At 41.0% G+C, this 15,005-nt stretch overlaps 1 protein-coding gene across 1 annotated transcript in view; it reads right to left on the bottom strand.

The window, feature by feature from the left end:
- FMO5 (flavin containing dimethylaniline monoxygenase 5) overlaps positions 1 to 12,244 on the bottom strand; it is a 30,677-nt gene extending 18,433 nt beyond the window's left edge. Inside the window, exon 1 of the mRNA XM_044672541.1 lies at positions 12,110 to 12,244. Coding sequence (XP_044528476.1) covers positions 12,110 to 12,244 — 135 coding nt within the window. The remainder of the gene's footprint in view (positions 1 to 12,109) is intronic.
- Positions 12,245 to 15,005: the final 2,761 nt, after the last annotated feature.

Genomic DNA, 15,005 nt, shown 5'->3' on the forward strand with positions numbered 1-15,005 from the left:
CCCGATCATTTAGAATCAATACTGTGTATTGGACATGGTAAGGTAAGGGCTAGGCAATGGGGGTTATTAAATGGCTTGCCCAGGGTCACCCAGCTAGGAAATGCCCAAAGCCAGATTTGAACCCAGAGCCTCTTTCTCTGGGTCTGACTCTCAATCTACTGAGCCACCTAGCTGCCCCCTGGACTTCAAGTTTATCACTCTTTCTCATTAAAAATTTTTTTAACTTAAATTTTTTAAATTTAAGAATTTTCCATGGTTACATGATTTAGGTTCTCTCCCTCCCCTTTTTCCCTCTCTTCCTCCCAGAGCTGACAAGCATCTCATTTTTTATCTTATCCTAGTATCTACTGATTTATTTGCTTATTCCTTCATTCATTTATTTTACTCTGTATTTTCTACTAACAGAAGAGGAATCACAAATCAAATCACTGTAGAATTGAATGCAATATGGTGAAACCAGGTCAGAGTCCTATCATTTCCCTTTTACTATGCCTTTCAATGCCTGCCTAAAAATGAATGAGTTCTTCTAGCTGCCAAGTCACACTGGTGACTCCAAATGACCTTACAATCCATTAAACCTCCACTCCTTCCCAATCTTTTTTCCACAAACTTCTGCTTAGCTGCAGCTTCCTACTTTTACTTGTGAAGCTCATTTTTTTTGAACCCCACAGCAGGATTGTACATTTATCCCTTCTAAACATCATCTTATATGATTCACTCCATCAATCTAGCCTTTCTTTCTGTATCCCGACTTTGTCATCCCAAATGTTAGTTTTACTGTTTGGCTTTAAGCTGGCTGAAATTTGATAAGTGTGGCATCTAGGCTGTTCCTGCCTCTAATCATTAATAACAGTTTTGAACTGCACAGGGTCAAGGGCAGCTTCCTGGGACTCTACATTAGAAACTTCACTCCAAGAGGAGATCATTCCAATAATGACTATGCTTTTGGTGTAGTCATTCAGAGTTCTCAATCTACCCAACTAGACAATCATTTAGTCCATTTCTATTGTGCCCCTAAGGATAGCTTGAAAGCCTGCAATTTCGAGCTCTGAGCTTATACAGAAATGAGCACCCACTCCCTCATAGAACACTAAGCACAGTTCCTACATGACTGCTATTATTAAGGTAAGTTTTTAAAAGCTTTTGTCTTCACTCTTTTCCCAGTCCCAGATAATAGCACTGTGATGCTGGGGTTGTCTGCTCATCCTGTTCCCCCCATTCTCTCTTTTTCTTTATCTATGATATCTACTCTTGAAGTATTCTCTCCCTTATTATTTCCTCATTTGTTTGTTTCTATTAATTACTAATAGAAAGAACTCTGTTTTCCTTCTGGGAAATTCTGAGGTATTGGAAGGAGGTTGTAGCTAGCCCAGGAGAGGGAGGCATTGGCTGGTCATGTGCTCTACATGTCCCTCTCCCAGGAATCTTTGCAAGTGAAGAAAAGGAAACTGAGAGATGACACTTTTACATATATGTGTGCTGGGGGATCAAGGGGTGAGTGACCAGGGGAAAGAAGCTGGGTATTCATGTCCTTTGGGGCAAAACTTTTTACCTGAAGTTGTTTTCCAAATGAAAAAGTTATAGTACCGAGGAAGCTATATGGCACAGTGGATAGAATGTAGGACTTAAGAGTCAGAAAGACAAGCATTCAAATCCTGCTTCAGACATCTACTAGGGTTGTGACACCATACAAGTCACTTGGCATTTCTCAGCCTCAGTTACCTTAACTATAAAGGAGATAATGGCATCAACCTCATAGGGTTGCTGTGAAGATCAAATGAGATAATGTATGTAAAGTAGCTTGCAAATCATAAAATGCTAGATTTCTTCCTCTTCCTCCTCCTCCTCCTTCTCCTCCTCCTCCTCCTCCAGCACAGGAGAGCTAAGTTCAGGTGACACTGGAAGACCCAACTGCTGAAACTGCTTCTATCAAGCAGATGAATCCCATATGTACCAGGAAAATCTGGAACAACATTGGTAAATGATCTTTTATCATCTCTGTAATGGAAAAAGGGAAATATGAATGAATGTTGCTAATGGAGGCTTGTACTTTAGGGCTCTGGGTGGTATCAGTTGGGTCTTCAGGCAAGGGAGGCTATCTTTGGAGTACAGGATAATTTGGGACAGCCAGAGATTGTGAGAGTCTGGCTGAAAGGTTTTATTCAGCCTCCCTGCTGTTATTCTAAGCTCCCTTGAGGGGAAGAGTAAAGAGCCTCTCCCTTCTGGAGAGCAACTCCCAGTGCACAGGAAGTGAAAGCTGGTTCACTTCCTACCCAAGATGGATGCCTGGTTTAGCCCTCAAGAAATAAAGGAAAGTTATTCTTTCCCTCTTCAGCCTTTGCCCTAGTTGTTGGCATAATGAATCACCAGAAGCTCTTTGAATAAAAGCCAAAGGGGTTTATTATTGCCAAGGGTAAGCTAAGGGAAGAGGGTAAGGTCTGGTAACTGCTGCTAAGGGAGAAGTTGGTGCTGAGGTCACAGAAGAGAGGAATCAGGCTGAGGGAACTGGCTCCTCAGCCAGGGATGAATTCACTGTCCTGATGTAATAAAGTTTAGCAGATTACTAGATGAGGTGATGGCTTGGTTTAAGGTTGTCCCTGCCTGCCTATAGAAGCTAATTCCTACGATCTCCACCCACCAAAAATACCCTCCTCCCAGGGCCCAATGGGGAGATTCAGGGAATAGCAAGATGTCAAGGGAGAAGTCAAGGGAAATCAGGCAAAGCCCAAAAAGCAGAAGCGAAAGCCCAAAGCCAAAAGCCCCTCCAGTTGGTTCTGCAGGAATATTTATAGTCTCAGGCTCCAACAGTTTTTGCCCGTGAGACCCCTGGCAGGCTGGGTCAACATTCCATTTTTCCAACTGTCAGGGTTGCTTCAGTTAGTTTTGCAAATGCAAGGGATTCTTGTAGCAACCCTGCATTATAATCTGCTTATTTGTCTTTTGGAAATTTGCATCTTGCAACATTTCCTGGTCCCTAAGATCTTGAGGAATTCTACTCTTACACTAAACTAACCACAACTATGCTCTTATCTCTAAGTTTTGCAAAATAAGAAAAGGGGTTTCTTAACTCCTATTTCTATTCTAAGACTATTCTAAGCTAAAGCTAAGATGAGTTCTAGGAAAGGCATAGGAAAGAAATGGGGATTTAAGTTTTGCAAAAATTTTGAACAGAAAGGAAAAGCAGATTAAATGCAAACATCAACAAACAGTTTTAAAGCAAAACATTTGCTAACTAAAACAAAGTAATAAATTCTAGCTATGTACTTTTCTAAATTCATGAACTAACAAAGTATCAACTAAGAAAATTTTAGCAAGTTTCTAAATTCTAATTCATTTTTCCCAAGTTAGTATATCAATATGTTAGTACACTTATGCCTATGTTAGAATTATTAGTAAGAATAAGTAAGCCTAAAACTATTTATAAGTCCTTTTGGTTGCACCATAGACTTAAGCTATTTACAATATTTATAAAGAAAAGTTGAGACAATTCTGACCCTATTCTAACTTATCAGACTAACTAACTGTCCCTGTGTGTTAGTAAAACTTATTGCTAAGGATTAGTAAGCAAACATTTACATATTTATATTCTTTAAAGAAATGTCAGGTGACTTGAGTAAAATGTGTCTGAACCAAAGTAAGAGGAAAACTCTATGCTAAGGCAGACAAACCCTTCTCTCTTAAGTGTAAATTTAGTGTTTCACATGTAGATGTGAAGTCAGAAAATGTTTTATGTGTTGTCCAGTGTGACCTGCCTGTGTAATGAAGTGTTTCATACTTACTTTTCTGGAATTCTTCTGCCAATTGCATGTACTGCATGGATGGAATTCTAAAGTGTTGGGTGCAGTGAGAATTCTGTTCGGTGTAAGTTGTGTTCTCCAAGTGCATGGATGCAACGCTGATCAGATGATCCTCTTCATAGCACAGTTGTCCCATATACCGATTGTACGTTCAGGTCACAGTTGTCCATTGTAGTCCTCAGGGTTGCTGTCCTTGCGATGATCTGAGAAGTCAGCAATGTTTCTGTTGTGTTGTATGATGTTTCCAAATGTGCTTGTCAACTTGCACAGGAACTGATGTTCTGTTGTATTGACTTGTGTCATGAACAAAGCTGAATGTCCATGAAAGGTGATTAATCTTTTCTTTCTTTTTCCTTGCAGTTTAATAAAGATGATTACAGGTAACAGGAGTTCATCATGATGTCTTTTGTGCTTTCATTTATTCATAGATGTCACTGTCTAGGTCTTGGATTGATTGAAAATCAAATGTTGTGTCTTCTGCCACTGATTCTTTTTTACTGTCATGATGGTTTATGGATGATTCTTCTATGTTGTAACTGGTTTTGGGATAATCATTTTGGTGTAAAATTTGGTTGCTTACTGGTTCTTGCTCTGACTCTGGTTCTGATTCTTGCTCTAATTCTTGTTCTGATTGTTGCTCTGATTCTGTGGTCTTATGTATAGGTCGTGGACTTGCTGTGGTCTTACTTGGCTGGCTGGTTGGTGCTAATTGATTACTGTGTTGTATAATGACTGGGTCTTGTTGTTGGGACATATCTTTTGCTGGCTTGACATGAGTGACATGGAACCAAGGATCCCTCCCTTTAACCTTTTTTTTTAAACTCTTAACTTCTGTGTATTGGCTCCTAGGTGGAAGAGTGGTAAGGGTGGGCAATGGGGGTCAAGTGACTTGCCCAGGGTCACAAAGCTGGGAAGTGTCTGAGGTCAGATTTGAACCTAGAACCTCCTGTCTCTAGGCCTGACTCTCAATCCACTGAGCTACCCAGCTGCTCCCTCTCCCTTTAACCTTGATTGCACTAGGGGTCATCAAGATTATTTGCGATGGACCATGCCATTTAGGTTCTAACACAGACTTCCTGGTAAAGTTTCTGATGTAAACATAATCTCCAGGTTGGAAGTTGTACAGATTAAAATCAAAGGGAACTCTCTAATGTATCAAAGCCAGTTTATGAAGTTGGTTTAAGCGCTGTTTGAGTAATTTAATATATTCATAGAACTTGCATTCCATACCCAGATGTGATAGGTTATGGATGCTATAAGGTGACTTGCCATGGTAAGGTGGGTGTCTATATACCATTTCAAATGGTGATAAGTGAGTTATGCTATTGGGCTGGCATCTAAAATGGAATAGTGCCAATGGTAATGCATCAGGCCATTTCATATGTGATTCTGCACAGATTTTAGCCACTAGGGTCTTCAAAGATCGATTCACTCTCTCAATCTGTCCACTCAACTGGAGTCTGTATACAGAGTGGAGATGCTGCTTGACTCCTAGGGTCTCATAAATTGTAGCTAAAATCTTGTTCATGAAGTGGGAACCAGAATCTGAAGCAATGTATAGTGGAATAGAGAATCTTGGTATTCTCTCAGTAAGACTTTCACAACAAAGGCTGAAGTATTGTGTCTGGCTGGGAAAGCTTCTGGCCATTTGGTTAATCTATCCACTATCACTAATGCATACCTGTAGCCCTGACACCTTGGCATGATGATATAATCGATTTGTAGGCATTCAAACGGTGTATAGGCTAGTGGTTTGCCTCCCAGACTGTGGACTTTGGTAACAGACTGGCTGAATTGCATACAAATTCTGCACCTCTGAGAAACATTCATTACAACTTCATATATGCCCCTTGCATTCCAATACCTAATTATAAAATCTGCCAGGCCCAGAATTCCATAATGCCCTTTTTGGTGTAATGCATTGCAGAAGGTGAAATACAGGGATCTGGACAACATAGGTTTTCCATTTGCCCCCAGCCAAACTCTGTTAGCTAAGTATGCACCATGGTGTTTCTTCCAATCTGTAGCAATCCAGGTATACATTAATTGTGATATTATTTTAAGAAGTACTAAAAAAAAAACTTAACTCTTATACTGCTAATGATTGATCTCTGTAATCTTGAGTCAAATTGAACCTAGACCATGCCAAATCCCTAGCCCTTCCCTAAGGCTACACCCCAGAGGAGAGGTCAGTTATCTCAGTCTCCTTACTTTTTCTTCAATGATCATTAACATAGGTATCAAACATCAGTAGATGCCTTAGGCCATATCCGCTCTGGATCCGGATCTTAGCTCTACCTATTGTTTCAGGTTTTGGCAGTTTGCATCTTATGATGATTACCTCACAATGTTAATGTATCAGGCCACTGGCCTCTCCCCTTCCCCCCATACTGTTGTAACTCCAATAAAAGTGACAAGAAATCAGTTGGCAAGAGAGCTCTTGACCATCAGAGCTTACTCGCTGTCTGTCTACCTTGTACCAAAACTTTCTGTGTCTGTGTGTCTTTATTCTCCCCTTATGTTCTCTTTCCATTAATCTTTAACCCATAACCCATTTTCACTCAGTCCTTGGTTCCCCTTTCTAAGTGTCCAACCCACTAGGAATCTTCGTGAAGCTACTGGACGGCTTCACAATCCTTCACTTCCTTTGGGGAGTATGCGTTTTTGAGATCATCTTCCTCCACCAAAGATAAGTTTAGAATTGAAGGTGGTCCATACCTCACCCCGAATTTGGCTGTAATGTCTCACGTCTGTTCCCTGATTCCACTGGCCTTTGGGTTTTGGTGTGGGCCTTGCAATGAATGATAGATTCTTGGGCTGGTAATTGGAGTACGTCTAACAACTGATTTATTAAGGATCCATATGCTATCTATTTTCCATTTGATGTTATGAAGCCTTGGTTCTTCCAGAGTTCACCAGAATGATGCACCACTCCGAATGCATACCAGGAATCAGTGAATACGTTAGCTTTCCGGTTTTCAGCAAGCTTCAGAGCGTGAATCAATCCGACTAATTCTGCCCCTTGAGCACTCATAGTAAATGGTAATGATGAGTACCAGAGGGTTTCGGAGGCTGTTACCACTGCTGCACCGGTAAATCTCTGATTGTCTACTAGATATGATGATCCATCTGTGAAGAGCGTCAAATCAGGGTTTTCCATGGGTTTTTCAGATAAATCTGCCCTTGTCTTATGCACGATGTTAAGTGCATCCTCACAGATGTGTAGACTTTGTCCTTCCAGAGGTAAATCTGGGATCAGAGTCACAGGATTTAAGTTTCTGTACTGGTGAAATGTGATGTTTTCATTAGCCAACAGGATTGCTTGGTATTGTGATAGTCTTTGGGAGATGAATGCTTGAAGTATAGTGTTTCTTAAGAGTAGATTCCACCTGGGATGGGGAAAATACTTTTAGCTCACCCCCTAATACCAAGGAAGATGCTTTTCTAATCATGATGGCTACAGCAGCAATCGCTCTCAAACAACTTGGCATTCCACAGATTACTGAATCTAGTTTTGAGCTGTAATGGGCAACTGGTCTAAGGGTATTTCCGAATGACTGTGTGAGAACATTAGAGGCTATCCCTTTATCCTCATGCACATAAAGGAGGAAAGGTTTGTTATGGTCAGGGATTCCTAGGGCTGGTGCTGATAGAGTGAGTGATTTTAATTTCTCTATAGCATGAATATGGTCTTTGGATAATTTTAACGGTTCTGGAACTTCCTTCCTGGCTAGCTCTATCAGAGGTTTAGCGATGAGAGCATAATCTGGAATCCAGTTTCTATAGTAACTTGTTACTTCTATGATTGTCCTGAGTTGCCTCTTGGTTTTAGGCAAGCTCAGCCTCCGTATGTCTTGTGTTCTCTTTTGGGGAAATCCTTCTGGAGCCTTTTTCCAAGATGAATCCTAAATAATCGACTTTTGTTCTCACAAATTGAAGCTTGGATTTGGAGATTTTATGGCCCCTTTTGCCTAGCTCTTTAATCAAGTGCATGCTGTCTGTATAGCAGACTTCAGCAGATGGTGACATTAACAGGATGTCATCAACATAATGTACCATCTTGCTGTCTTGTAAAGTGATCTACTCAAGGTCTCTCTGCAAGATTTGGCAGAAGACAGAAGCTGAATCTGAAAAACCCTGGGGCAAACGGGTCCATTGGATGGATTTGCCCTCCCATATGAAGGCGAACAGCTTCTGGCTATCACTGTGTAGGGGAACAGAGAAATAGGCAGAGCTCAGGTCCAGAATGGTAAACCAAGTAGCTTTGGGTGGTATGGCTGCTATGATTTGAGAGGGACTTGGTACCAACGGCATAGGTCTTCTGCACATGGTCATTGATAGCTCTGAGATCTTGTACTAAATGCCATTGAGTCTTCCCATCAGGAGATAGTTTGGCTTTCTTCACAGGCATGATTGGAGTGTTGTACTGTGAGAAGCCATATCTTAATATACCCTGCTGCAATAAACTCTCTATGATTGGTTTCACTCCCTCGATCGCCTCTTGGCTTAATCTGAACTGAGGAATTCTTGGTGGTAAACCTTCTTTCACCTCTATTCTTACTGGTTCTGCAGACAATATTCTGCCCACCTCATTAGAATTTTTACCCCATACATAATCAGGAATGTTGTTGGGAACCTCATAGATGATGTCACTTTGTTGGTAAATTGGTTCCTCACTACATGGGTCTAAAAATAAAACGGGGTGGTGTTTCAGAGATCTCTTGGGTAGGTGGAATCTCTTGGGTAGGCGGAGATAGATCTGCCCATCCGGTTGGCATTGGATGGTGGCAGCTAATTTACACACGAGATCCCGCCCCACGAGGTTCAAAGGACATGATGGAATTAATAAAAAGGTGTGCTGGAGAGTTAGAGGGCCGAATTTTATCATTTTTAATTTTAGTTTTGGGACTTGTTGAGCTATCCCAGAAGCATCTCTCACTCTCAAGGAACCTGATATTGGCATCCTTTGGGAGCCTCGCGTAGAATGGAGCATGTTGCACCAGTATCCAGGAGTCCATCATAACATATCCCCCTGATTTCCAAGGTAACAAGGGGTTCCCCATTGCTATTGGAATTTACTGGTACTAGGGGCAACAAAGAATCCTCAGTTTTATCTGTGCACTTGGTTTCGATCCAGTTATGTGTATGGTCTTTTGCAAGCACTTCTTCAAGTCTTGCTTGGTCAGTGTCAACTAAACCTGGACTTCCTGTAGCACCAACAGGCAAGTCAAGTTTAGGATCAGAACAGAATTCAGGCTTAGAGAGCAAGCTCTCTGACTCACTGAGAGCTGGAGAATCTGTAACCGTGGTTACTATCTGTGTAGAGTTTACAGAATCTTCATGTTGGCTTTTATTAAGGGCTGCAGAAATGGAGGTTTGATCTGATTCACCATCCACTCTGTTGTCTAGAGAACTGCCAAGCCCCAAATCAGGAGTTTTCTCATTGGTTGTGTCAGGGAATATTTGATAGATAGTTTGTGTTCCCTTCCACACCTCTGGTACGACTCCCAACTCAGAAGCTGACTGGAGTTCACTATCTAGCCCTGCAGTCTGTGTGGCTGAAGTCAGTTGATTTGTGTCTCCAACTACTGAACAGACTTCACTGATGTTGTTCATAAGCACACTAGCCACTGGAGATGACAACTGCCCCCTCTGCCTTCCCCAAGCTTCTGGTTTGAATTCTTCAGCTAAGGGGTTGAGAAAGGTAGATGTAGAATTTTCTGAGCAGCTGCCAGCACCCTGTAATGCAGTTTTTTTTAACTCAGCACTTTTAAAGTCAAGCCTCTGCCAACATTCCAATGGTATTGCTCTCTAACTTCATTCTGAGACTTTGTGTCTAAAGCAAGTGAATGGGTTTGGATATTGGGATCTGACTCCATTTTTCCAACTGTCAGGGTTGCTTCAGTTATTTTTTTTTAAACCCTTAACTTCTGTGTATTGGCTCCTTGGTGGAAGAGTGGTAAGGGTGGGCAATGGGGGTCAGTGACTTGCCCAGGGTCACACAGCTGGAAAGTGTCTGAGGCCAGATTTGAACCTGGGACCTCCTGTCTCTAGGCCTGGCTCTCAATCCACTGAGCTACCCAGCTGTCCTGCTTCAGTTAGTTTTGCAAATGCAAGGGATTCTTGTAGCAACCCTGCATTACATCTCTCATCTGGTTGCTTTCTTGGACTTCATGATCTTCAGAAAAGGAAGTCAGGAAAGATTTGTGACCAGTTAGAGCTCTTCAAAAGGAAGTTTGCCTTGAGAGGTAGTGAGCTCCCTTTCCTTAGAGGTCTTCAGGTAGAGCAGGGGTTCTTAATTTTTCTGGATCCTTTGTCATCTAGTGAAGCCTATAGACCCCTTCTCAGAATCATGTTTTTAAATGTATATAAGAGAATACGTAGGATTGTAAGGGAAGCCAATTTACTGAAAAGTAGTTTTCAAAGTATTAAAAAAAACTTAATAGACCCCAAGTTTAAAATCCCATAAGCAGAGACGGAATGACAATTTACCAATTATGTTATAGTGGAGATTCCTATCCTGTATGGTTGGCCATTGTCATACTTCCCCAAATTCTGTGATTTTGGAGTAATAGTTTTCATCTTCGGAAAGAAACATACCTAAGCCTGTGGCTACAGACTCATTTTATATATTTGATCTCATTTTATTGTGTAAGATCCATTTCTTTATTTGGCTTAAGATTGGGGAGTTTTATTCCCACTTAACCCCTTACAGGGATTCTGTGTCCCTAAAATCCATTTCAAGAAGTCTACTAAAGAATCATCCTCAAAAGCAATACAGAAACTGAGCTTTATTCAAAGAGGCTTCTCTGGATTGGTGAAGAATGAACAACAATTCAAATCCAAGCAAGAATAGAGTCAGACATTAACAACAAAGTCAACAGTCTCCATTCTCATGGTCCAAATCATTGCTTTTATTATTTAAAGCATAGCCACCAAACAATCTTTTAGACTATGAGTCAGGCGATAGAATTAGACTGGTCTATAATAAATTACTCAGGCCATCCTATATCTATAATATTGGAAGTTCATGTCCAGGAGATCAGTCATGCCTTTCCACATTTCCTTTTGGACTACTATCAGTCCCAGAGAACTGGTCATGATCCAATATGGCTGAAACAGCTTTTTTCTTGCAAATCAGAATAAAATATCACCCTTGGTCTATTGAGTCTTGTTAGCTCCTAAACGGTATTTATTGCTGTGCTACCAGCAATTACTTTACATAAGAATTTGGGGGGGAGAGATGCCATTGAGGTAGAGGGTTGGTGCAGAAAAGGAGTTATGGGTATTAGATTTGGCAATCCTTACTTTACTTAAGTATCTTACTTTACTTAAGAATAATTGGTGACCAAACTGCCAGGACCATAACAACATTTGATACCTAGCCATGGGGTATAATGACATTTGATACCTAGGCATACTGTTAAGATTAAAAATGACAAACAATACCCACATGTGGGCAGGAAGTTGAAAGAGAGATGAGAGCAAAAGGAAGCAGAGTTAAGTAAAGTCAATATTAGAAAATGGAAGAGAACAACATGAAGGTCATACTAAGTAGAGTAGAAAAAGAAAAACAGAGCCCTCAGTCAGAGGATTCAATATAGATGAATAAATGTATAGTCTGCCCTTCTGATAGATTATCAGAAGGAATGAATAATCACCATTGACATTCTTTTCTCCTGGGGTGGAGGTAGTGGGCTTGCCACAGTTTTTATCATGCTTTTAATATAATCTTTTAATTACATTTTATATATATGCGTATATATATAAAATAACCACCTTTCAGCCTGATATCTCAAGCTTTACAAATGGCCTCTTACTTAATTTCCCCTGGGAAAATTGAGGCAGAAGCCCTAGGGTCATGGGATGACTTCATGAACAGATAACCACTGCTTTTGACTCCTTGGTGGGAATATCAATCTAGCTGTGGTAAACTGGTCCTGTTGAGTTCCTGTATCTATCAAAGGGAGTTGAAATATTTCCAAAGAATCTCTATCAAGAGATCTTCCCTGCCAACCTATCTCAGTAAATGATCGGAAATTAGGCAATTTTCTTTGGGCAGATGATTCTTTAAGGGAGCTATAGCAGGTTTTATTCCATAGTGGAGAACAAAAGGGTCCTTTTATCCAAAAGACCAAACATGCTACGGTCCATGGGGTCACAAAGAGTTTGACAACAAATGAATAAATAGACAACAAAAAAATACAATGCGGCAGTAGTAGCATCTACCACCGCATTACCCGTAGGATACTAGGTACTACAGCACCCAGATAAAGAGAGCATTTTGAGGATAAAGGAAATGGGCAGCTTACCTGAAACCTCCAAAGTCCTCCAATGTCATCGGTCCTTTCGAAGCAGACTGGCTCGAGGCCTTCTTCCAGGCAACATTTGATAGAGCTGAGTCCACTCACACCTGCTCCAATCACAGCAATTCGCTTCTTGGCCATTTTCTCTGGAGAGATTCACCGGGGAAGGGTTCCACCTGTTAGAGAGAATGGGAGAAGAGGAATCCCTGAGCACAGAAGAGAAGCAGAGAATCTTGGAGTTAAGGGGACAAACCTGGCAGACTTACAGCATCTTAGAGTGGGAGGAAAACTAGAATACTCCTGGACCCACAAATTCCCTTCTACAATAGCTCTCAGAGCCTGCTCAGTGGCTTTCAGTTTTTGTCATTCAAACATGTGCAGAGACCAGAGTTGTCTCAGGAAAACCAGATGTTGTGCTCTCCCTGTTTAGCCATTATCAGATACTAAGAAGGGCGATAGATTTGAGAGTTAGTCTTTGGTCTGCAGGGTTCTTTCTATGGTAGATGAGAGAAGCTGGATTGTGGGGACATGGGTCCAGAAGGTCCCTGAGCTTACCTCCTCTGTAGTCCTGTCTTAATCAGGTCTGTGAGCTCTGGCACTCACTGTTGTTGACAAAGAAGGATGCAACTCCAAAGCCAATATCAGAAAAAAGCTGGGGAGGAGCTCCTTTGCCCCACCTCCCTAATGATTCCGCCCACTTCCTCAGAGCAGGCTGGGTGATTAAATTATTTTTTCCTGAGGTGGAACAAAAATCCCAAGCAGTGAAAAACATTGTTTTTACGTTTGGTTTTGGACTGGACCTATAATTTCACTGGCCTAAGGAAGTCCAGGTGAGGAAACTGCCCCTTTATCTGCTCTGAAATGCAGAGTCTAGAGAAGGAAGTGGTCACACACATAGTAGATATGTGTAGAGGCATGATTTGAACAAACCACTATTTCAGACTGCTGATCACCTCAGGGAGTAGGGACAAGAGGGAAGATGAGAGGGAAAGAATTTGGAACTCAATTTTTTTAAAGGATATTAAAATTTGTTTTTACATGTAATTGGGGAAAAAGAAAACATTATATTAAAAAAATGATAGATACAGAGCTGGAAGGGATCTTACAGACCATCTTATTTTACCAATGAGGTCCAGAGAGGGAAAGGTTAAGGGAGTTGTGCAATGTTGCATAGACAGTTAGCAGCAGAGCTGCAATTTGTTTGTTTGTTTTTTTAAACCCTTACCTTCCATTCTGGAGTCAATACTGTATATTGGCTCCAAGGCAGAAGAGTGGTAAGGGCTAGGCAATGGGGGTCAAGTGACTTGCCCAGGGTCATACAGCTGGGAAGTGTCTGAGGCCACATTTGAACTTAGGACCTCCCATCTCTAGGCCTGGCTCTCAATCCACTGAGCTACCCAGCTGCCCCAGCAGAGCTGCAATTTGAACCAAGCATCTCTGCCTCCAGATTTGGCACAACTTTCACTGAATCCCTCTCCTTCCTTAGCTTTCCCTTTCTGTATTCTTTTCTCTCTCTGCCTCCTCCCTCTTCTTTCCCTTGTAGGCACCCAAAGTCTCTTTTGAATCTCTTTCTTTCTCTCTTGTGAGTCTTCTCTCAAGGGAAAACTATAACTAAATTAAAAACATTTTTACACCATATTGTGACAAGTTTGCCAGATTTTCTAGGAGTATTTGCTTTTTAAACTTTTTCCTAATTATAGAAAGAAAAGCTTAATTTCTGCTTAAGGGGATATATCAGCCAGGAAGGCCTTTTCTTGGGGCTTCTGAAATGAAACCATTTAGGCAATAGCCAATCAATGAAATTCTTTAAAACTCTCAGCCTGTTTTCTCATCTGTAAAATGGAGGGATTAGATTAGATTAGTGTTTCTCAAACTGTAAAAGTGGTAAGGCTGGTGAATACTCAAATCAGCTTTGTTGTTTGTGTGGGTAGTGCCTGATGTAGGTGTCCAATCAACACTTAGATGGAAGATTGATAGAAAATATTAATTTCTATCATACAAAATGTAAGATTGAAAAGTTAGCTGCTTCCTGGTCTAGAATCAAGAAGTAAATTTGTCCAAAAAGTCATGCAAGTTGGGTTTCTAGCCAACATTTTGCCTAAGAGTCTCCTGTGGAAATCTGGGATTCCTTATGACACAGTTATAGAATCACAAAATTTAAGTCAGAAGAAATGACATCAGTCAGTCATCTAGCCCAACCCATACCCAGGAAAAAAATCTCCACTATGACATATTCAACAAAAGATCATCTAGTTTTTGCTTAGAGATCTCTAATGAAGAATATTCTGGTATCTTCCCTCAGGTAGTCCATTCCAGTTATAGAAAGTTGTTAGCTACACACACACACACACACACACACACACACACACACACACACACCCTCTAAATTTGCCTCCTTGAGATTTCTACCCATTACTCCTATTTTATTGCTATGTTTGGCTTTTAAAGTTTGGCCCCTTCCAGTCTTTACTATTATCCTTAAACATTGCTCCCATCTATGCCTCATGTGTTCTGGTTACACAGACCAACTTATTGTTCCTTACGTACAATACTCCTATCTTCAGTCTCTTTTCCTTAGCACTGGCTCTCCCCAATGCCTGGAATGCTCTTGCTCCTCACTCCTGTCTCTTATAATCCCTGGCTTCCTTTAAGACTCAGCTCACCTTTTTGTAGGAAATCTTTCCCAGCCCACCCTAGTGTTAATGCCCTCCCCTCTAAGTTTACCTTAGAGCTTCTTTGTGTGTATCTTGTGTAGACCTATGTGTGTTCATGTTGTTGCCCCCATAGAATAGTCAACTCTTTGGGGGTAAGGTGGATAGTATTTGGGTGTGGAGGCATTTTTACTTTTTCTTTTATAGCCTTAGTGTTTAGTATATTGTTGTTGTTGTTCAGTCATGTTCAA

Source organism: Gracilinanus agilis, chromosome 4 (genome assembly GCF_016433145.1).
Source record: "Gracilinanus agilis isolate LMUSP501 chromosome 4, AgileGrace, whole genome shotgun sequence".
Taxonomy (NCBI): Eukaryota; Metazoa; Chordata; class Mammalia; order Didelphimorphia; family Didelphidae; genus Gracilinanus; species Gracilinanus agilis.